Genomic DNA, 22,659 nt, shown 5'->3' with positions numbered 1-22,659 from the left:
TTTATCAAGCAGGAGAAGTGCACGCTCCTTTTTAAAATGAACAATTATATATATATAGTAGGTATATATTGAAGTGACTCGTATTGTTTCTGTGCAGCAGCGAGGGGCTTACACTGGGAACGAGAGCGCAGTGAAAAGCTGCATCAAGTGACACAAAGAAGACAGAAAGACCGGAAATGGTCTCAGGTTGTCATTTAAATAAAAATGTGACATATAAACGAACACAATTTCTATTATTATTGTAATAATACGAAACTAAAATGATGATAATACTAATAGCAACAATAATAACTATGATACTAATGATATTAATAATAACAGGGATATTACTAATAATAATAATGATATGATAATATTTATAACAATGATAATAATAATGCCAATGTCATTGCTGCCATTACCTTCTAATAAAAATGAGAGTGACCATGCATACAATAACTACTGCAAAAAATTTAATATAAAAGTGCAGTGCAATTTGGCTTCATTGCCTCCATGCAGTGGAGGTGGTGCCTCGTGCAAATTCAGTCGTAATCCACATGTGCTTCGAGGGGTGTGCAAGTAAAACAAAGTGAAATCATTTAAAACAGAATATTATATATCTGTACGTTTCTTTTTTAATATGCCATACATAACACAGCCTACATTAACCGTGCAGGAAAACGCTCTTATTTTGACACTTCGATACCAGGAGCGCTTCCTGTCACCGTCGCTGACTCTACTGCGCATGTCTGCGCTGCAGCGTGAAGCGCAGCCTGTAGTATCGCCGCTGCTGCTGGAGGATCCTCCGGGGAGTTTCTGTCAGCACGCCGTCAGACAGAGCGCCTTTCTCGGCTCTCCTTCACTCCTCCTCGCGCTGTCTGGAAGGGAGGGTCCTGCTGGAAACAAGCACGCGCAGACAGGAAGCGGCTGCCATGCCCGTCACCGTTTGGCGCAGTCGGTGCGCTGATCGCTGTCAGACGCAAACGAGGTAAAGACCGGAATGCTGCGTTTAAATTGTCATTTTTAACGCCGCCGCCCGGTTCGTCATCTGTTTTTTTTTTTTTTTGGGGGGGGGGGGGGTATTTTCCGTTGGGTGGAAGACATTACATGCCCGATGGGGGAAATGCAGCGCAGCGGGTGTTTGGCTGCAGGTGGATGGCCAACCTGACGGTCCCTGCCTGGCGTCATCCGGAGCTCCCACGACAAGAGTGAAGAAAAAAACAAAACCCCACAGATCCACAGATAAAAGCCGAACCATGCTACCGGGGGTCGGCGTGTTCGGCACCAGCCTGACGGCCCGGGTGATCATCCCGCTGCTGAAGAACGAGGGCTTCGCCGTGAAGGCGCTGTGGGGCCGCACGCAGGAGGAGGCGGAGGAGCTGGCCAAGGAGATGAACGTGCCCTTCTACACCAACCGGATCGACGACGTGCTGCTGCACCAGGACGTGGATCTGGTCTGCATCAACCTGCCGCCGCCTCTGACGCGGCAGATCGCGGTCAAGACGCTGGGTGAGTGATGCTGCTGCTGCGGGGTGGTGATGCAGGTTTTGTTTCTTCTTTTTTATTAAAGATTTTTTGTTATAATCCGTTAATAATCCCAAAGGTGAGGAAATTATCCTCTGCATTTGACCCATCATCACACACACCTGCACTCATTTTGTTTTGTTTGACGTTATTGTGACGATCTTATATTTAGTGCAAAACAGGTTATTTGGAGCCACAATAGGCATTTTTTTCTACCAAATATTTCAAATTTTTTCGCACAGATAGAACTTTATTTGCATTGTTCTAACACGTCTTATTAATTTTTGTCTGATGGAGCGATCTGGTTTACTTGAAAGTGATTTATTTTCTTTATTCTATTATTTGAAAAGGATGAAGGAGTTTCAATAAAAATTCAGCATGGACCATTTGGTTAGAATTGCGTTGCCCCAACCAAATTCTAACAAAATGGCCTGAATCTGTTAATTTGTCCAGTGGGGCATGAACATTTTTCTTCCTCCAAAGTGGGGCGTGACAGCAAAAGTTTGAGAACCACTGAGTTAACAGGTGGGGATGAGCAGCATCACATACATCTTCACATCAGCCCTTACCCGGTTGAGGCTGACCTCTATGAGGCTGCAGTGCTCTTGAGCACGGCCCTGCAGGTGCAGCGGTTTGTGTAGCGTTATCATTCCCCCCACAAGCACCGGCTCTAACACTGTGACCTTCACCGACAGGACGTGGTCCTCCCTGTGTGATGGTGACAGAGGCCTGATTGTCCTCGGTGTCGCCACCATGAGACGAACCCCACATGCACTACTGAACGTTTGTGTTCTTGTCCTCTGGTCAAACTGGACTTAACCCGCGTTCGTGAAAGTGACCGACACAGAGGAGGCCTGAATGCGGGGAGGGGGGAGAGACACAAAGAGAGGTTGTTCTAGTTTAAATCTGGAGCAGTGCGGCTTATTTTGGAGCTGCTGTGAAAGAATGGAGGCGAGGACCACTGAGCTGCACTCCACACGGGCTTTATTTACCCCACCGTTTTGGCAGTAGAGCTCAGCTGGCAGAAAAGCTCTAAGAGGTCAGGTTTGTGACTGGAAAACAAACAGGCCCAGAAACGCTGGATTATATCTGGGGACACGCACATCGGATCTGGACGGCAAGTAGCGATGATCTTAGAATTTTTCAGATTTATCGATTGTTTTTAAAACTTGTCGGAGCCCGGCAGAATGAAACACTTGTAGTTGATCTGGAGCTTTCGATCAGAACCACGAGACGACGCGACTACTGACTCCAGCTCATGTGACGCTCTAGATTGGGCCGCGTCGGCTGCAGTAGGGGCACCTTTTGTCACCTGCAGCTCCCAAGGTCAAGATCGATCTTCGAAGGTCATAATTTGGATTCTCATTGCGGCCACAGCATCTGTAGCGCAAGGGCTGAAAACAGTACTCTGAATATCGGAAAAGTAGATATGAGCAGGCGTGACGGATCCCGTTACACCAGTAGCGTTCTTTTGAGTGGAGCTGGTGTTATTCTGTGCCGTTTATTGCGTCACACACAGAAGGAGCATTGCTGTATGATCTGACGGGATAAACGATAGTGTGGCTCTTCAGACCTGTGCTTTCTTCTCGGCATTAAAGCTTTTAGAAATATGGAATGCCACAGTTTCTCTATCTTTTTTTTTTTTTTTATAGGTTTACGGTATTATTTCTATTCATGGCTTCGATCAAATGTCTGTGAAAAGGTTCTCAGGTGTCTCCGTATAAGCATAAGTCCAAAGTATCCAAAGCTATCCTGCTCCAGTAAGAGTTAGTGGACAATATACTTGAGGATGACGAAAAACTAAATCATAACTGAAGGTCCGCTGTCTAGCTTTTTTTTTTAACCACACCGTATGGTCTTCCTCGGGGGATGGAAGCTGTCATTTTCATCACGTTGTCACGCAGATGGCTCCATCTGCCATGAAGCACAGTAGGGATGCTCCTCTTGTCAATTACGGTCACGTCAGCCGTCACACTCATTGGGTGAAGGCCGCGGCCTGACAGCAACAGCATTCGCAGCGCGTGAGCTCCACTGAGGTCCTGTGACAAGCTTCTCCTGACTCCAGCTGATTGTCACGCTTTTTGGACGCGTGATGTTTTAGATTTTTAAAGTGCAAGTGCAATACCAAGGGCCACATGCATCTGCAGGTGCATGGTTGAATTGGGTGCGTTCTCCCTTTTTGGACATGCACCGTGGCCTTTTTAAAAAAGTGTCCGTAAAGCCGCCTGTGACTCCCAGTGGAAAGCGTGCGACTTCTGCCTCCTAGCGTGGAGATAAGAGCCTCATTCTCACAATAATGCTCCTGTTTGCTCGTTGGCTTCAGTCAACTCTGGAGTGGCAGTGTTGCGCAAGAGGCCTGGAGTACAGCAGACATTGTTTGTTCATAGCATGACTCCACTGATGTCAACATATACACCGCACGCGCGCTAAAGCATAGGCTACGCTAACACGTGCACATGCAACCGCACACAGGGAACGAAGTCCAGCTGGATGAAACGATCCAGCTGACCCTTGACCTCACGTGTACAGTGACCATTCTATCTCTCTCATTCCTCCCCACTGGTTTTCCTCGTGGTGAGAGAACCCGCCTCTCCTCCTCACCGCCGAGACCGGGTCCAGTCTATTGTGGTCAGTATGTAGTGACATATTATATGTTGCGCCAATGGGATCACGCAGGGTTGTAAATAACGGTTATTTTCAACATGGACTATTCCATTTTTTTGTTTGTTTCTAATGGATACATTCTTTATTGTGTCAGAGATAAGTGAAAAATGTTTCCTTGAGCCCAATTGAATACCTTTTTAAATAGCTTGTAGTCTGACTAACAGCCAGAAAACTCAAAGATATTCACTTTACAGTGATGTGAAACCAGGGAAAAGCAGCACATCCTCACGTGGTGGAAACGGCCTTCACGATTAGTCGACGTATCGTCTCATCGGCCTAAAGATGTATGCAGTGATGAGAACTGCAGATCGTGGAGAACAGCCAGGGTACATGGAAAGATTGTGAGGTTAACCAATCATGTTGATGTAAAAGATATGCAGTATATGTGTATTTGTCATGGTCCAATGAAAACAGGGCTGCTTGTCTGAACTGTTGATGTTTTTGGAGATGCGTGGTTTTCACAGGACAGCGATGTATGTACAGAGAGATACTAGCAAAACCTCTCGGCCACAGTGTCGTAAAACCTCTGTACAGAGAGTAGACGCGTAGTGGGAAATAATGTTGTGAAATAAGAAAAAGTATATGAGCGTCACTGTGATGCGCGACACGTCCAGGGAAGTGTTGCACAGTCAGAGTCGGGTCGGAGGAGCCGCCCAGCCGGGTGACGATGCAGAAATGACTTCCTCTCCCGTCAGGGTGTGTGAGCCGATCACCGGCCGGCTTGTTGCTTACCTCACCAGGTCAGTTGATTGAGGTGTGATCGGAGGAATGTGAACGTTGGCTTCCAAGGCCTTTTGTATTTTCTGTCTTAAGTTGTCTCGTAGCCCGTGTTGATTTTAAACAGAAGGCTTCAGCTCAATAAATTGCCAGCATTAAAGTGGAATGCAAGTGAAAAAATGCCTTTGTGTTTGCCGCAATTCAAACAAAGAAGGGAACCTCAAATCATGACATAATAAAATAAAAAAAGAGATGTCATTAAATACCATCGTTATCCAAAAAGGCCGACGAGGAAAGTGGAAAAACACCGCTTCGAGTCAACCGCGTGCTTCACGGGTCGTTCAGGTTTTATCAGAGCAGACTCGCCCCTCGGCCCGGGAAACCAGTCGGTCTCGTTGAGCCGCATCTCTCCCTTCTCCTTCCACAAGCATGTCTTTCCATTTCACTCCCCCCGGTCCGCTTCTCCTTCTTACTACTGCGGCATTCCTGAGGCGTCTGATGTCATGTGATGATGTTGGGAAGGGGAACACACACACACACACACACACGGCTGTGACATTCAGAGTGGTTGCTCTGTGTGTCAGTTTCTCTCCTTTACAGTTTTATTTCTGTTTTTAAGGTTCAGTCAAAAAAAGGTTCCCAGGTGTCTCGTATGAGCACGAGTCCAAAGTATCCAGCTGTATTGCTACAGTAAGTGCACAAGAGTTAATGGACAATAGACTTGAGAATAACGAAAGAGCTCCACGCTTTTTCGCGGAGCTTTCGACCACACCTTATGGTCTTCCTCGGCAGACGGAGTTCGCCTTGTTTTCGTACAATCATAATTTTCATCACGTTCTCACGGAGATGACCCATCCGCTCATCCGCTGAGGAACACCATGGGATGTTTTTGAAAGCTCTGGGAAAAGCTAGTAAATTGACCTTCCTTTGGTAAAAAATACTGACGAATATGGTCTTTTACCCCAAAACTATGCTGAATACTCTTGCTGCACTGCACAGAACAGTGTTCCAAATTAATTCAAATTATTATGCCTAAAGTATTGTCATTTATGTTGTAGAGCCGTAACTAATGATTACTATTAGATTCATCTGAGGAGTATATTCTGGATCAATAAACGCTTGATCTATAACATGTCTGTATATAGTGATAGGTGACCAACGCGATGTCCCTGAAATTGCTCTGCTGTGTACGACCAACACTCCAAAAATGACAAAACACTGCAGCCCTTTGCTTTTCGTCCCGTAGCTCCTGCTGAGCGTGTGCTTGTGGCAGCAGCCCGATGCTGAGAGGAACCCGAGAGCTGAACTGAAACGTTACACGGCCGAGAGTTTCAGGTGCAGCCTCCCTTTGTGCACTTTTGTTATGACGGCGGGAGGAGGAAGTGGTGGGAGACCTGCAGAGCTTCACAGCGATGAGCAACGGGCGTGGAAGTGCATCTTTTTATAGCAGTTGACGGCGACTTCATGACGCCCGTGTAAAATCCCCTTCATCGCTCGGTTCCACCACTTATCAGAAATGGAACAAATTCTGCCACCACGTGAAGTGAAAATGTAACACAGGGTACCACGAGGGAGTTGAAAAGGAAACCGACGCAATGAGCAATGTGAGTCGAGCCATCTATCTGGACCACATAGGCACAGTGAAACCAAACAGAACCTTAAAGTATCACCAAGATGACCATGACCTCTCAGGTCAGCTGCTGACTGGACCAGACCGTGCTCTGCAAGAAGAGCATCTAATGACCTCTATCTGATTCTGTTGCTGCGTCTCGCACCTTCTTATACTCACGGTCTGAGTTCTAATACTTGAACGCTATTGGGTAGCTGTAACATGTCACATCAGAGGGATATTCCCAGCTTACCTTGTTATAACACTCTTTGTTATTTCACACAAAATAAGTCAATGAAATAGTGCCGGTATTAATTAGATGAGGGTGACAAAATATATATATATGCAATCAGTCGAGCCACAATTGGCTCCGACTTTCTAGACTGCAAGTGTATCAGCCGGGTATTTTGTAGTTCCGTTAGCTGTTCGCCAAACACGGCGTCCAAATCACTCAAAGCGAGCCGTCTGAGTGCAGGGTGGCAACTATTGGTCGGAGAAACGCATCAGCTGTGTCTTAGTGGAGTGAGGGAGGAGTCAGCACTCAATTTGTAGATGTATCAAACAGGCAGCCTGCAAAATAGGCCGTGGACAGACACAGAGATGCACACACACACACACACACACACACACACACACACACACACACACACACACACACACACACACACACACACACACACACACAGCCGATCTCATCATCTCCTGGTCGGTTAAAAAACAAGTTCAGACAAGGTCGGTTCCATCACAGTTTAGGTATTTTTGTGGTGGATTTATAAGTGCCGAGTATTAGTGATTCGTTAAGGTGTCTCATGATCCAGATTTTTTTATTTATTTTTATTAACATGAATTGCATGGTTCATCCGCACCTGCTCTGAAGGGCCAGCCAAAGGCAAAGAGCTATTTATAACCTGACCGCAAAGGGCATGCAGGCGTCATCATAAATACACGTTCCCCACCACTGATGCTCTTATGCAACTGCACTTCCGACCGGCGATGAGCTCTTTGGCAGCCCACTCGACCTTTTTTAAAGGGCTAGTGGACCCAAAACCTACAGGCGGTGGGATGATGGTCACGGAGACGTGGTAGAGATGAGACCGTTGTACTCTAGCCGAAGATGGTCTTTGTTTCAAGGATGTTCTTTCGAAAAAGGGACATTCACAGCTTCTGAAAGTCGACTTGAAAAAAAACAATATAAGCTACGAGGATGCAGCTATCTCATGTAGATAAAACCAGTTTTGTGGGTACAGCAGCTAAGCCTCCTGGTAGCAGATATTCTGCATCGACTGTTTTCCTTCAGTGGGACTTCCCTTGTGTTCGTCGGTCTGATGGATTCGGGGTCTTGGGGTGGAGCTGTGTGTTCCTCAGATAGAGATACGCTGCCATTCCCAGGCCTTCTTGTTCTTTTTCTTAGCCCCACCAGTTTCCCACTATAGTCCACGTTCTCCCGGGCGTTCCATTAGTATGCTAATGACAGTGTGAGTGTGAGAGGAATGGACGTCGAGGAGAAGTGAGGAAGAAAAGCGGAGAGAAAGCCGGTCTTCCTGTGAAATTGGCTTTGTGTGTGGGATGAATGGCTGCATGGGGGAGGCTCCGTCAGCCCGCCGCCACGCTGCGCCGACAAGTGAGCATTCCTGGAGAAAACGGTGAACGCGGAGGAGCTCCCCGTTCCCCGGCCCTGCAGAGGGACGCTGTTTCTTCTGCACGGACCCGTGAAGGATCTGCTGTGTGCCGGTAGAATTCGGGGTGTAGGCTTTGTATGATGAATCACATTGTGTAATTAAATCCAGGGGGCGAAAGAGAGGGCAAGCTTTTTCATATGAAATCGTGAGGATGGGATTGTAGGCAGGCTTTCAGTAATGAATCATTTTGCATTATGAGAGTTGAGGCTTAATGAGGTTCTTCTTCTTCTTCTTCTTCTTCTTCTTCTTCTTCTTCTTCTTCTTCTTCTTCTTCTTCTTCTTCTTCTTCTTCTTCTTCTTCTTCTTCTCCAAGAGAGAGAGAGGGAGAGAAGCTATCTATCTTGTTTTGACATGCAGCTGCTTTAACTTTTAGGCTCACTGCTCTTCCACCTTAAAATACTTCACTGATGAGACTGTTAAAACACACCTTGTGTGTGTGTGCAGCTGACTGCGGCATGCCAAAACAAAGATGCCTGCGTAATTCTGCGCCGCTGTTGGGAAATCACCTGTAAATACCTCCGTCTTGCACAAGAGGCAGCGACGTGTCGACCGGTCGGCCCTCCTCTCCCGCACGCTTCTGATCATCTCCCCAAAGTGTCCCTGCACTGGCGCTCCGGGTCATGGACTTCATCTGGCTCTTTTTTATTTCCCGGCCTCAGCTCATCCTGTGTATTCCCCAGGTGAGGCCCGTTCCACATAGGCGCGCTCAGATGTCCATTATGTGCCAGTGTTCAGGAATAGGCCCGTCTGTGTTTCTTAATTGGCCATCTGGGACCGGAGGACAAGAGGCAGCTGCAGATCTGAGCGCAGGACCTCTGATCCAGTGGCCTTGTTCTTCTGTTACTACAGCGTGTTCAGGGCGTATTCTTTGTGGTGTGGCCTGACACATTTAACAAGCCATTCATAGTTTTAAACTGCAGATATATCGCTTTTTTCTATTCCGCTTTACAGTCCAAGATGTGCAAAAGGAAGTGATATTTCGGTTTCTTTACCCGCAGTGTGTCTCACTTCCTGTTGTGTGTAGGCGGAAGCCGTGTGATTGTGTGACACTGAAGAGGCTTCTCAATCACTTCCTGCCAACGACACCCAGAAATACAACGCTTCACCATCACCGGTATCTTCCCCTCCGAGCTCAAGGTCAGAGACGGAGGGATGGGAAGATGGACTGAACAGTGGACACCGTCTCTCCAAGTCTGGAGTATCATCCGGGTTCCGGTTTATGTCCCTGAATGCCTCATTACCATCCCTCCTGTTTCTTTGAGAGAGAGCACCCAGCTTGATCCGTCTAGTGACTCAGTCACACTGCAGCATAACCCGGGATCTCCCAGTCGGAGTGAATAATGCGGAAGTCTAGGAAAGAAACTCCAGATGCTCAATTATAATCTTTAGTGTTTAAAGGAACAGTTAAAAAAATGGCAAAATCTTCTTTCTGAGAATGTGTGTGTGATGCATGCTGTAAACGACGCTCGTGAGTACGTCTGAAGCAGATCAGTGAATTGTGAAATAAAAAGTGAAACAAGAGCAACACCATAAGCTGAAGGACACTATCGGTGACAATCATACAACAATCATATTGTTCATGTAAAAACATTTCAGTTTTGAGTATGGAGCTGGACTTGGTCAGCTGAGCATAAAGACTGGAGGCAAGAGGGAAAACATGTCGTATCATATTTAATATATTTATACACAAAGGCAAATGCCATAAATTATAATGTGTGTTTTCAGGAGAGTTCCATGTATGTGCTGGAACTATTTCTTGATGACATGCAGGCACATTGTCTGTGTGCAGCACAGTGAAGTTGCAATGTGTGGGCGCCAAGAAATAGTAGCATCTAATTCAACTTAAAGACAATTTTTTTTTTCTTCAGTTTTTACATCTCCATTTGTAAAAGCACACACAGGCACCCCAAATAGAAACAGGAGCTTTAGAGGAGTTACTTGTTATTTTTTACCTTGATGACAGAGCCAGACTCGCTGTTTCCCTGTTTCTAGACTGTGTGCTACGCTACGCTAACAACATCCTGACTCCAGCTCCTTACTGAATTCAGAGGCATGCAATGGATATCAGCTGGGTAAAAAAACAAATGTTGAAGTGCTCTGTTAAAGGTGCTAAATACAAAAGTCAGAGTACATCTATTGCCTCCACATAGCTCTCAACATGGCGATGGCTGAGCTGGAGGCTCGCAGCTAACAGTGCAAAACAATGCTAACAATGCTAACCTGAGGGGGGAATCAGAGGGTGGCTGCTACGCTCTGAATATCTTAGGGAACCTTTAATGGTGACAGTAGGTCTTTAGCCTGCCTCGTCTCTTTAGCCTCTATATGATGCTGCGGGGAGCAGGAACGTACATTTTACTGATCGATCCGCTCAGTAAAGGTTGGAATGAACTAGGAGTATGCAGATGTGTACTTTGAGGAAATGCAATATAGAACCTGAGGACAACATAGTGAACATCTGAAGAAATTCTAACTGGAAGCCTGGATGAGGTGAGTTCATGTGGAGGGGAGCCGCTGTACTCATTACAGTTTGATAAGGATTACATCAACATGTAAAGATGCAAATAGAGGGACTTTGCATGGAGTGGAATATGGGGTTATTGTACGTACTCAGCTATTCAAATCCACACAGGCAGCTACACACCTAGTGGAGTTATCAGAATGAAGCAGGTCAGACTGCACCTCCACAATCTTTTTTTTGCAGTATTTTGTTGTGTGTTTTCTGCGCCGTCATTGCACAAGCCGTGTTCATCTCACACCCCAGAAGAGCCGCACATAAACGAATCATTGCCCTCGGCTGCCGTCAGCCAGCCAAAGTGAGTTTGGTCCTCCAGAGCTGCCTGGAGACGGCCTGCCAAATCCAATTGTGGCAGAAACAAATGGTCCAAAAAAAAGAAGGTATGAAAGGCAGTATTTCAACTCGCCTCGCCGTCTCCAAAGGGCAGGATTGTGTCATCTGGTGGATTTATGTACCACCGTTGTTGACCTTATGTCTTATGTTAGTGATTCAGAGCCTCGGACTGGTGTGTGTCACGTCTTAGTGGTCACATAATTGGGCGGTGTTCCCAGCAAAGATTTGTTTATAGAGACGGGAAACGCTGCTTCCACTTTGATATGATATCAGTGAGCCCAAAGAAAACATTTGACATTTTATGCTTTTGGGAGAATTTATGTTTTGGGGAAAAAAGAGCCACTTTGCACCAGATCTTTGCAAGTTCAAACCCAGTTTACACATCACTGTGAACAATGATATTAAACTACTTTTGATGAAAAGAAAATAGCTCAAATTACCAAGCATTGTGCTAATAACACAAGACTAAATTACAGTTGAATTCATTGGATATGTCCCTCTTCTAAACTGCATTAATACACTAACTCTGAAAAACACACTGAAGGAACACATACATGTATAAAGGATGTCAATATTCTCAAATAGTTGGTACTAGATATATACACTTATGACTATTACGTTACTAAGACGTTCCAAATACTGATATTCATCAATCTTCTTCTTTTCCTCTCTTGACCTCGGTGGCAGACAGAGATGTGAGAGTTGTCAGGGGGCACCATCTCCATGACAACCATCCAGATTTAACCAAGCATCAGTGAGCTCTCTCCTCCCTCTCCCTTCTTCGTAGCGAATTTAAAAAGGAAAGTTCATCAGTCACCCTCCGGAGCGGCCCACAGCTGTTGGGGAGGAGCGCCTCGCCCCTCGCTGAGTGCGATTCAGTGAAGATGTCTCAGTCCGTTAGTCTGCGGCTGAAGTGTGCCTCGGGACCTTAATGGTTATAAACGAGCGCTCGCTGTCTTCTATAACAATGTCAGCCCGTGTGCGAGTGTGTTTTTCCTCCTTGAGGATCATCCCTAAATCAAAAAGGTGGGATTCCTCCGTCAGCACAAAGGATGGATATAAAAGAGACAGCTGAACGGCGTGCAGTGAGTCATGTGCTGCTTCAGTGTGTAGATGTGTATCAGTGCTCACAGCTGTGTGCATGGGAACAAAAAGTGCATTAGTTTTAAGTGGCCAGTAACTATTAGCTCTCTGCTGCTCATTAGCATTCCAGCTTCCTCCGACCTCCTTCCTTCAGTCCCCTCGTGCATCCTGGTCCCACACAAAGATGCCCTTCATGGTCCTGACCGGCCGCAGAAGAGAGCTCACCTTGTGTTGGTGGACGCCTGACATCTCCCATTGATATCAACTGAGAGCCTTTATGGCTTCTAGATTTGGATCCAGAGAGAATGATGGAGGAGGGGATGCAGGTGAAGGTGAAGACGTTTCATCCTGAACTACTGGCTAACTTAAATGTCTTAAATCAGTCATCGCCATCTTGGCTGTTTATGCAACCGATGAACAGAATGACCATATTTGGTATGTGATGTAGCAACGCTGTGTACAGCACTCACGAGGTAGCCCCGCCCTAAAGCACACCCTGCTTTATGCTCTATTTGACTCTAAATGGACCATCATTTACTAAATAAACATCAAGCTCATTTGTGGTCTGATAAACTGTAAATTCATCCAGATGACCCTTTTCTCACCCTTATCTCTCTTTTCCAAGCTACTGTCGCTGTCACAATGGACCTACATAGAAACGGTTTGGCAAGATCTTGCAAAACAGTCCACCTTTTGAGATTTATATTCACCGCATGTCCCTTCCTGGGCTCCGTCCTAAAAAAATATTGCGTGGTTGGTTCCTTGTAAAAAAAAGAATGCATCACTTACCTGTCAGGTCCGTTTAGGAGCTTCAGACATGCACAGCTTCCCACGGTTTAGCTCTACACTTTTCTTTAAATATATTGATTCCTTTTATCAGTGCAAAATTGAATCATCTACTATTTGCGACCTCCCCTCGCTGCCACTTTTAATATATAACTTACTGTGGCCGAACTCTGCCTCCGGAACATTAAGAGCAATCACAGCCCCGTTTCTCTGGGGCATTGAATCACTGAGCGATAGATTATTGATGAGCGCTGGCTGGCTGCCTCGGTGGGAGTTGTTCACTGCAGCTTTCCTCAGACGGGGTCCCACACTGCAGGCCTCTATCCATTTCCCACGTCTTCAAAGCAGCTTCTAATGGTGTGACATGAATTGGGACATTTTTAACCCACATGGAAACCGGCTGGACTGCTCTTTGAATCACCTTAATTTAGCAATTACACATATTCCAAAACCTGTCTCTGGTCGGCCTTCCTGTGTGAGGCTGTTCTGACCGTAAAATGCAAATGTACAGGGAGGGTCTGAGACGAGTCTTTGTGGGCAGCCATGTTTTATTTGTCTCTGTTGTGTGTGTGTGCTGCCACTAGAAATGCGAGAGGAAAGTGTGTGTGTGTGTGTGTGTGTGTGTGTGTGTGTGTGTGTGTGTGCGTGAGATTAGAAGGGAGGGGTAGCAGTTTTGCTCAGCAGTTAATTAGACCCTGGAGAAGCACAAAGTCACACACACACACACACACACACACACACACACACACACACACACACACACACACACACACACACACACACACACACACACACACACACACACACACACACACACACATTTGCCTTTGCGAGAGTGTGTGTTTAAATAGCGGCAGCACGTCAGTTTTTAGAATGAGCTTGTATTGCTCCGATATGGAAGCGCATATATTAGTCTCCATTTTGGAAATAGTGCTAGATGCAGCGTGCCAAATACGGATAAATGTTCAACGTTGTTCTATGACGACATTTATTTGTGCAAATCTCTCTATACTGCTAGATACTGCGAGTTTATTTTGATATTTGGATGAACTGTACCTCAAGAATAATTGTATTTCCATAACATGTCATGACAACATAGCACTGTGACCAATGTGAGCAGGGTCAGTGGGATTTTAATAGTGTTAGATACCTCAATACATTATTTCCCAAACTGACATTTTTGCACACAAAAAACATCAACTGTTTGTGAAGAAAGTGGATTTGGGAAAAAGCCACAGGAGTGTTTTGCCAGCTTCTCCGGCCTCAGCTTCCTTGCTGTAAGTGCACGCATTAAGAACCGCGTGGCCAGAAGCCACTCCACCATCGCCATAGTAGCCAGTGAGCGAGGTGAATGCAGCTCTTTAACACATCCAGGAATGCTGACCTCCTCACAACTTAAGGGCATTAGCTGAAGGAGAGAGCCGGCTCAATGAGACCAATGCTCTGCTGTGCACTAATGGACCTGAAGCTGCAACAATACAGACCTCAACTACCATCTGCAGTTGTGTTATCAGTGTGTGAGGTGGACTCCATTTCATTGCCTTTTCTGCCAAAGACTTGAGACTGTATAGTACGAGTGCTATATCAGAATCAGAAACAGTTTATTTGCCAGAAATGTTTACACAAACAAGGAATTTTTCTAGGCGGAAGGTTAGGCATTAGACACGAGACGTTAGACGAGACAAACAACAATCAACAATCAACGACAACAACAGTGCAATGGGTATTAAAGTATAAGATAAAGTGCTCAGACAAACGGATAATGTTAATGTAAGTGTATGTTAAAGTGACCTTTGAACTGAAGGAAACACACATAATGACACCAAAAAACACTCAAGGAGACTCAAAGCACCGAGGAAGAGCTGTTTGAGGAAAATCAATGTTGTTCAGAAGAATGTTGCGACTGTGATTGGAATAGCAGTATTTTCTGTATATCTCACGAGAGGCACCAGCAGTTTGTTCGTCACTCAGGCATCTTGAGTCTACACGATATAATGCAGCTTTGTCAGAGAAAAGTTAACTTCCACACCTACTTACCCAGTTATCTGCCAGTTATCCATTATTTATCAGGGTGCGACGCTAGAATACTTGACATTAATCAATACTATTGTGATTTTATCGTGACATTCGAAAGTGGCATTGCAGGAAAGACAAACTGCTGGTATTTCACATCTGACAAGGTTTTGCAGCTCTGCATGGAAGCTGCTTCATGACATGTTAAGATCTTGCGATAGTTTAAAACACTTTTTTCAGCACACATATCTGGTCTGTGACTCAATTATCCTGTGTTCTTTGATAACAACTCATAACTTCATTGAATACAAATAAACACTATTACAATCTCATCAAACCGAAGCAGATGACAAACTCCAGTCTGCCTGGATGCCCTTGCATAACAGCAGAGGGCCGTGCTTCTGCTTCTGCTTCAGCTGCAAACATCAAACATTACAGTGTTCATCCATCACCACTATCACGGTCTCCATACACAAAGCTAATTTCAGACTGCCAGTCAAATTAGTCGTCAGGAAGCTTGTTTTCTGTGATTCACATCCTGCGATTGAGCTATACGCTGATGACAATGTACAGTTCTCCTCGTCTGTCCCTCCCTCCTGCTCCCCCCTCCTTGTAATTGCTTTAAGCTAAATTTAATTTGGGATGATCACCCGAAAGGCGAGCCTGGCTTGTCTCTCCAACTGTACTGAAGCCAGTGTACTCAGCCTGCCATAACATTCCATGCTGATAATCATAAACAGTAAGCCATTGCAAATTCTGTTGAGCCTTTTGGTTTGAGTCTTGATAGTCAAGCTTCACTTGTTGTTTCTGTTATCAAGCGGAACACACTGTGTGTGTGTGTGTGTGTGTGCGTGTGCGTGTGTGTGTGTGCAGAGCTTTTCCACCTCCACAGGCTTAATAGACAAAGCTAATTACTTTTCCAGTGCTTCGGTGCTGGAGGATGCTTTGTGATCTTTCAAGCCCACTCGCTTCCCTTTGTCCGACCTCGGCGCTGCCACACAGTATTAAACACGTGTGTAGTCATGCACACAATTCAGCATTCATACACACACACACACTGTTTTTTTCTAAGCAGACGGGCAAAGAGTTGAGCTACTCACTATAATAGATAATAGCGTTTGTTAGCAAACACAAATTACCACATCCAGTGTTTACAGAGCACATTCCTTGTGTCCACTCAGTGGTTATTGTCTGGTTTCACGCTTTTGGCTCTGTTTTTGGTCTTCACCTTCTCCTGATGTCAGACACAGCAAGCAGCTGTGTCTGAAAAGAGGTGTGATGAGAGCAGTGAGAAACAGAAAAAGGCTTTAAAACCTACTCAATTAGCTAAAAGAGGCTAAACGCTGCAGAGCGCTGAGGGGAACTTCAGACTCTTTTAACATGACATGTCGCCTTTTGATCCACTACTGATATCAAAGTATTGATTTGTAGTTCTCTGGAGGTCTCAAACTCCGACAGGCTTTCATTTGTATTATGAAACACGAGCAGACATGCACACATTTACATCTAAGAACCAGTCAACGTTTGATAGGGTTTTATAGAAGAAATGACTTGACTAAAAACTGTCATTGATACATTTTTCTGTATATCAACGACTCAATTAATCAACTAGATATTCAGCTCTTAATTCAACAATAATACTTTCTGATACTTAAGAATTTAAAGCTTTGAATCTATGGACTCAATCACATCCGTTATTGTACTTCAACAATGTAGTTATTTCTGTATGAATCTACTGACGCACGGCACAGCGTGTGCACGGCAGGCGGCCATCGCTCCCGACCGGTTCCCCTCGCTCGTCTATTTCTGGCACCCTGAGGCACAGGGCTCGTTGTGCCGACTGTCACTACGAAGCCTTCAGCATCCTTCTTAATCCAGCTGTTTTTTTTACTCTGTGGGGATTTCCAGCTGTTGCCACTGGGCCGCGTTTAAGATGGATATCATAGATAGATGATAGATGTATACTTTATTCATCCCCAAGGGGAAACTTGTTAAATCATGGTTGAATCCACTTATTGTAAGTGTCCGCGAAATGTAAAAAAAGAAGTGGATGTGTGTTTGCCTTAAATCTATTTAAAAAAAGAAAATATCAATATTTTTTAGGCCATTAGAAAACAGCCAGAGCGTCATGTCAAGTGCACTGTATCACAGTTGCCGTGGCATGTTTCCATCTTTCCGTGATGGAATGTAACAATAAACAATTACATGCTAGACGAGTCAGTCCTGCTGTCAAGAACAAATATGTCCGCCTCGCCCTCACATAAACCCCACCTGACCTTCCTGCACTTCCAGCCTTTCCTTCCTCTGCATTACGGCACCAAAGCGTGCGATCAGTTGAGGTGTGTGCGCATCAAAACAGTGTGAGGCCGGGGCCATGCAGCGGACTGGAGAGAGAGTCCGCCTTCACTTGTAATGATGCAGTCTCTCTCTTTCTCGCTCTCTCTCTCTTTTATCTGGAACTGTGTGTGTTTTTTCTCCGAAAAGAAGTGTAACCTGTTCTCCCTGCTTCTCTCTCAGCAAGCATGTTAAAGAATAGGATCATTTAAGAATCTCTTAAAGGATCTTAGGTATTTGGTTGTTGATTGGTCTTTCACCTCGGTCGGCCTCTGGTTGGCTCACCGGATATTCTTACCCTAACCGAACCCTTCAGAGGCAGAGTAGGAGGGTCCTGTCTTCACTGTAGCTACATTCGTGATGTAGCTCCCTTGTTAAAGGCCTAATCCTGAGCAGAGATGCCTGATTCATTTCAGGTTTGTGTGCGTGTGTTGATCTGCTCCGGGCGCATCACTAACTCTCATACCAACGTAATATGTAAACACGTGGATTGCTCTTGGCAATTTCTGGCCTCTTGGACCCCCCCTACTTTCGTTGGCGATGGCCTGATCCTGTTTACAATAATTGACGTAATGGTTAAGACATTCATATGTGTATTGTAGTATAAGGCTCGGTGAAAAATGTGGGTGCACTTAATTGATGTATTGGTGCACCTAAATGAAAAAGTGAGGCGCACCGTTGTGACCGATGTAAAACGCTGGGCTGGAGCTCTGCATCTCTGTCATCAGTCCTGTAAACCATTCGGCAGATTTCCGGGACATTCTGACCTAGTTGCGCCATAATTACAGGCAGCTAATCGTTAATGTGCAACAGCTGATAATTGAGGGGCCAAATGCTGCACACGGCACCTTTTTTGTGCCGTAATGATCAAACCGTAGACGTCTAAATTAGAAAAATTAAACCGTCGCCCTGCCTTTGAGTCCGTATTTTTCCACATCACTATCTGAGAAAACAGAGCCTCGGTGGTCACGACAATGTACAGCCATGTGAAGCGCTTGCACTCGGATTTGTTTGAGGAGTTTCTGGCCTCAGGTCTGTGAGACGCAGGATTTGGTTTCAGTCTGTGAGGTGAGCTGAGTCTCCCTGACGGGACATGGAAGGCACCCGAGGGCAAACAGGCCGCCACCGTGCACTGCTGCTTCACAGGGAAAACAGGGCACTGTGGTGGAGTACCACCTGTTCAGCAAAAATGTCTGTGATGTCCTTTATGCTATACATGCCTGCTGTTTTCTTAGCACAATATTCCTGCTTCAATAAGGGACCTTTATTCTGGCTTTCACTACCAAACTAAATGAAATTTTAAGAATCCAATGTTTACCATTTCTATAAATGTGCTGTAATACTTGTATAATATCTATAGGATTGCTGTTGTCTCTCTCACTCTCTGTCTTTAAACTCTTTTGGTTAGATATGTTCTGCACGTGAATAATTGATGTTGAGAGACTTAGTTGCGCTGGAGGTTTTTTTTCTGCTCCATTACTGCCCTCCCACTGGGCCAAGAGCCGATGGAGCTCCACTTCGCAGAGTTACTGTAGCCATTTCACTAACCCCTGCCCAAAAGTGTCGGAGGGGCTGATTGCAGCTCTCCATACGCACCCGATCATATGTGAAGAATGGAAAATAGATCATGCGCTCACTCGCTCCCTTGCTCCCTGTAGCCCACATGAAACTATCACATCATGAGACATGTATTCCCCCTTCCCTTTCACACACTCCGTAGCGCTCTCAGTCCAAACGGCTAACTCGATAGCTAGCCTTACCGCATTTACAGGCATCAAAACAGGAAGGCGATGGTAAAGTAGTAATGCCCCGCCTCTTGCTTGATTCGATTGGATGCTGGGGTAAATGTGAAATTAACGATGGTTGCAACTCATGTTGCATTTTTTCTGAACCATGTTGCAACCTCCGGTTCTGCCGAGTGAAGCAAATACGGAATTGTCCTAAAACTAGCATTCTGTCTAATGACCAGCAGGGGGCGACTCCTCTGGTTGTAAAAAGAAGTCTGATTGTATAAAGGTCTAGAAGAAAATGACTCTACTTCTCACAGCATGATGTTCATTTAGTAAATTATGTTTGGTTGTACCTAGCTCCACCCTTTCGTGCCACTTCTTTTTCCCCAAAAAAAACTGAACAAGATGGCAATGGATAAAAACCAAAATGGCGACCGCCAAACTTGAGGCTTCAAAACCGTAGTCCACAAGCCAATGGGTGATGTGACGGAGATTAAGTCCACTTCTTGTGTTTAGTCCAATTTTATGTTCCCAACTGCTGGTTTACTGCGGTAGCTGCTGTGATTTTACCTCGTGCTCAGGTGCATCCATAATCTATTGGACACATGCACACACACTATGCATCCTCTCACTAAGAGTCTGGGAGGCTGTGGCTGAATACATGACTCAACAGGATGACCTGCTTAAGCCAGCCTCGACCTTCCAGAGCGTTGTACGTGAGGAGCGGGAGGTCATTGTTGATCTGATGAGGAGCTGTTTTTATCTCTGTAATGGTCGCTCTGTACAGTCGTGGTCTGACACTGTATATAACGCCTTGAACTAGCTGTAGTGCTCTATAGCTTCTTGTGCCAGTGTGAAACTTGTTTGTATTTTGGCCAAATCATGAAGAGAATCGCTGTGGGAGAGTGAAATTCACCTTGAGGCATTTCAGTAGTTAGACAAGCTATTGTTCTGCTCAAACAGTCAAGAGCATTTAGCATTTACCCAGAAGAGCCTTGCAAGGCATCTTTCCAGTATCTGTGCTGTTTGCTGGGTGGGTTATGGTTGGCTGCTAGGCTTTGTGTGTCTGCAGGGGTTGGGTGGCGGTGGGGGCTCCCACGGCGCTCCTCAGAACTGGGTCAGAGGGATTAATTTCCTGGCCTTGTCGATTCATGCTAATGGTAGATTAGCATGGGAAGTTTCACTTCCGACACAGCCCCTCCACTCACTACCCTCAGCCAGGACTGGAAGTGAAGCGCCATGCTGCTTCTCACACTCCGGGGGCTCGAGGAATGTGTGTGTAGTGATGCCCCTACACCTGGGGTGTACATATGCTCTCTGTCTGACTCCCTGACCGTGTGTCAATTGGAGGTCATTATGAGCAGCAACAGTGGGCACAAGAATATTTTGATTGGTCGAAATAAATCCTGTAGATGTACACCTTCATTTTGAAGATTCTTGGGAAATTGGGAAATGTTTTTGGGCATTTTTCTGTGAATTCTGTCAATCTCCTTCCAGTCGACTGCCCAGTAAAGAGGCATTATAGAAACAACTAAATGTTTCTGTCTGTCTCGTCTCACATTAATGCATCATCATCTTCTCTTCGTTGTGTTTGGGTGTTGCTTGCATGAGTGGACCTTTTTAATGTGCTGGAAGTGATTTTAATTAGGTTTCATACAGCGCCTACAGGCTCTTTATCTCCTACCTTCTCAATCTTTTTTTTTATCAACTTACCATCAGGCCTCCTGTAATACCAGCGAAGCCTGTCTGAAGCTCTCCAAGCTGTGCAGTCTCACCACACAATTAGGACTGCTACATCTTAAATGCTTAAATGCCTTTAATCTACTACTTTTAGCAGGGTAGTAGCAACATCAATAAGAAGTCTCCTTAATATTTTGATCGTGATAATATAAATACAGTACATGTTGTGCCTTTTTGCAAGATCCCCTTTGTCATTAAGTTCCCATGACTCAGAGGAGGAAACCCAGAATGTTTGGGAATTTTTGAGTCGGCTCTTCTGGGAGTTGCCACATTTTTGCAGCTCTGCATTGTTTAGTGAGGGAATGTTTTCATGCTCAAGAGGATATTTGGCTGACCGCAATACTTCTCTCTCTCTCTCTCTCCTCCTCTTGTTCCCTACCTCCTCATTCAGCTCAACATTGACAGAAAAGATAAATATGAACAATGAAATTCGTCAGCAAAACAAAAAAAGCTCACATCCCAACTCTTTCTCTTCTCTTTGAAAAGGTATTGGAAAGAACGTCATCTGCGACCGGACAGCAACGCCTCTGGATGCCTTTCGAATGATGTCAGCGGCCCAGTATTACCCCAAGCTGCTGAGCATTATGGGAAATGTGTTACGTTTCTTACCGGCCTTCGTCCGAATGAAGGAGCTGTTAGAGGAAGGGTACATCGGGGAGCTTCTGGTCTGTGAGGCGCAGGTATGTCTATATCTATGTTTTTTTTCATTGGCTTTCTTGCCATTTATAATAATGACAACAAGGTGAAACTCTCTCTTGAGGTCTGTTTGTGTTAAGAGCAGTGCCCACAGGACTCGCAAGATATTGGTGTCTTGATCAAAGTCACTATTGCAGTGTGGGCACTTTCTGACACAAGATTTGATCACAGATACTTCTGTTGTCCTGATCACATTCAAGTAAAAAAATACCGTAATATGGTATCAAATCTTTTCCCCAAAGGTCCACAGCGGCAGTCTCCTGGGGAAGAAATACAACTGGAGCTGCGATGACCTGATGGGAGGCGGAGGTCTGCATTCGGTGGGCAGCTACATCATCGACTTGCTTACATTTCTGACCGGTCAGCGTGCAGCAAAAGTCCACGGCTTCCTCAAGACCTTCGTCAAACAAACGGATCACATCCGGGGCATCCGTCAGATCACCAGCGACGACTTCTGCACGTTCCAGATGGCACTGGAGGGGGGCGCCTGCTGCACCGTCACGCTCAACTTCAACATGCCCGGGGATTTTCGGCAGGAAGTGATCGTTGTGGGGACGGTCGGAAGGTTAACGGTCACAGGGACTGACCTGTACGGACAGAAGAACTGCGGAGACGGAGAAAGCGGCGGAGGTCCTGAACTCCTGCTTAAAGATACAACGCCTCTTGAGACGGCCTCCTTGCCGGAGAAGGCCTTCAGTGACATTCCGGCCCCGTATCTCACCGGTACGATCCGAATGATCCAGGCTGTGCGGGAGGCCTTTCAGGACCAGGACGACAGGCGGACGTGGGACGGGAGGCCTCTGACCATGGCCGCTACCTTTGAGGATTGTCTTTACGCTCTTTGCGTGGTGGATACCATCAAGAAATCCAACCAGTGTGGGGAGTGGCAGAACATTGTGGTGATGACAGAGGAACCGGAGATCAGCCCGGCCTATTTAATCAGCGAGGCCATGCGGCGGAGTAGGATGTCTCTCTACTGTTAGCATCCGGCCGATGGGTGTAACCCTTTGAAATGGCTGGATGCCTACCTCAACTGTAGGTGGCCTTGGCGTTGTTGGAACTTTATTCCATCAGCTTCAGTTCTCAAATTCATCACCGGTTCTATTGCTACTGTTATAGACAAAGAGGTTCCTCCACTATGATACCGAGAGTTATGGTTTCCTGATGCGCTGCCTGAGCTGCCAAGGAAATGCAATGTAATCAATAATCTAACCTTTATTTATAAGGAAGCATTTCCTTTTTTTGCTTTTAAAAGAA

The 22,659-nt window shown here is 45.7% G+C and overlaps 1 protein-coding gene across 1 annotated transcript; it reads left to right on the top strand.

Annotated features, from left to right (window-relative positions):
* Positions 1-1,232: 1,232 nt before the first annotated feature.
* Positions 1,233-22,444, top strand: gfod1 (glucose-fructose oxidoreductase domain containing 1). Its single transcript, XM_079234426.1, has 3 exons — positions 1,233-1,488; positions 21,193-21,386; positions 21,645-22,444. The coding sequence occupies exons 1-3, from the start codon at positions 1,236-1,238 to the stop codon at positions 22,383-22,385; spliced, it is 1,188 nt and encodes a 395-aa protein (XP_079090552.1). The 5' UTR covers positions 1,233-1,235; the 3' UTR covers positions 22,386-22,444.
* Positions 22,445-22,659: the final 215 nt, after the last annotated feature.

This window comes from Taurulus bubalis (assembly GCF_910589615.1).
Source record: "Taurulus bubalis genome assembly, chromosome: 18".
Classification (NCBI taxonomy): domain Eukaryota; kingdom Metazoa; phylum Chordata; class Actinopteri; order Perciformes; family Cottidae; genus Taurulus; species Taurulus bubalis.
Note: the sequence above shows the minus strand (reverse complement) of the source record. Positions and strands in the feature narration are given on the sequence as shown.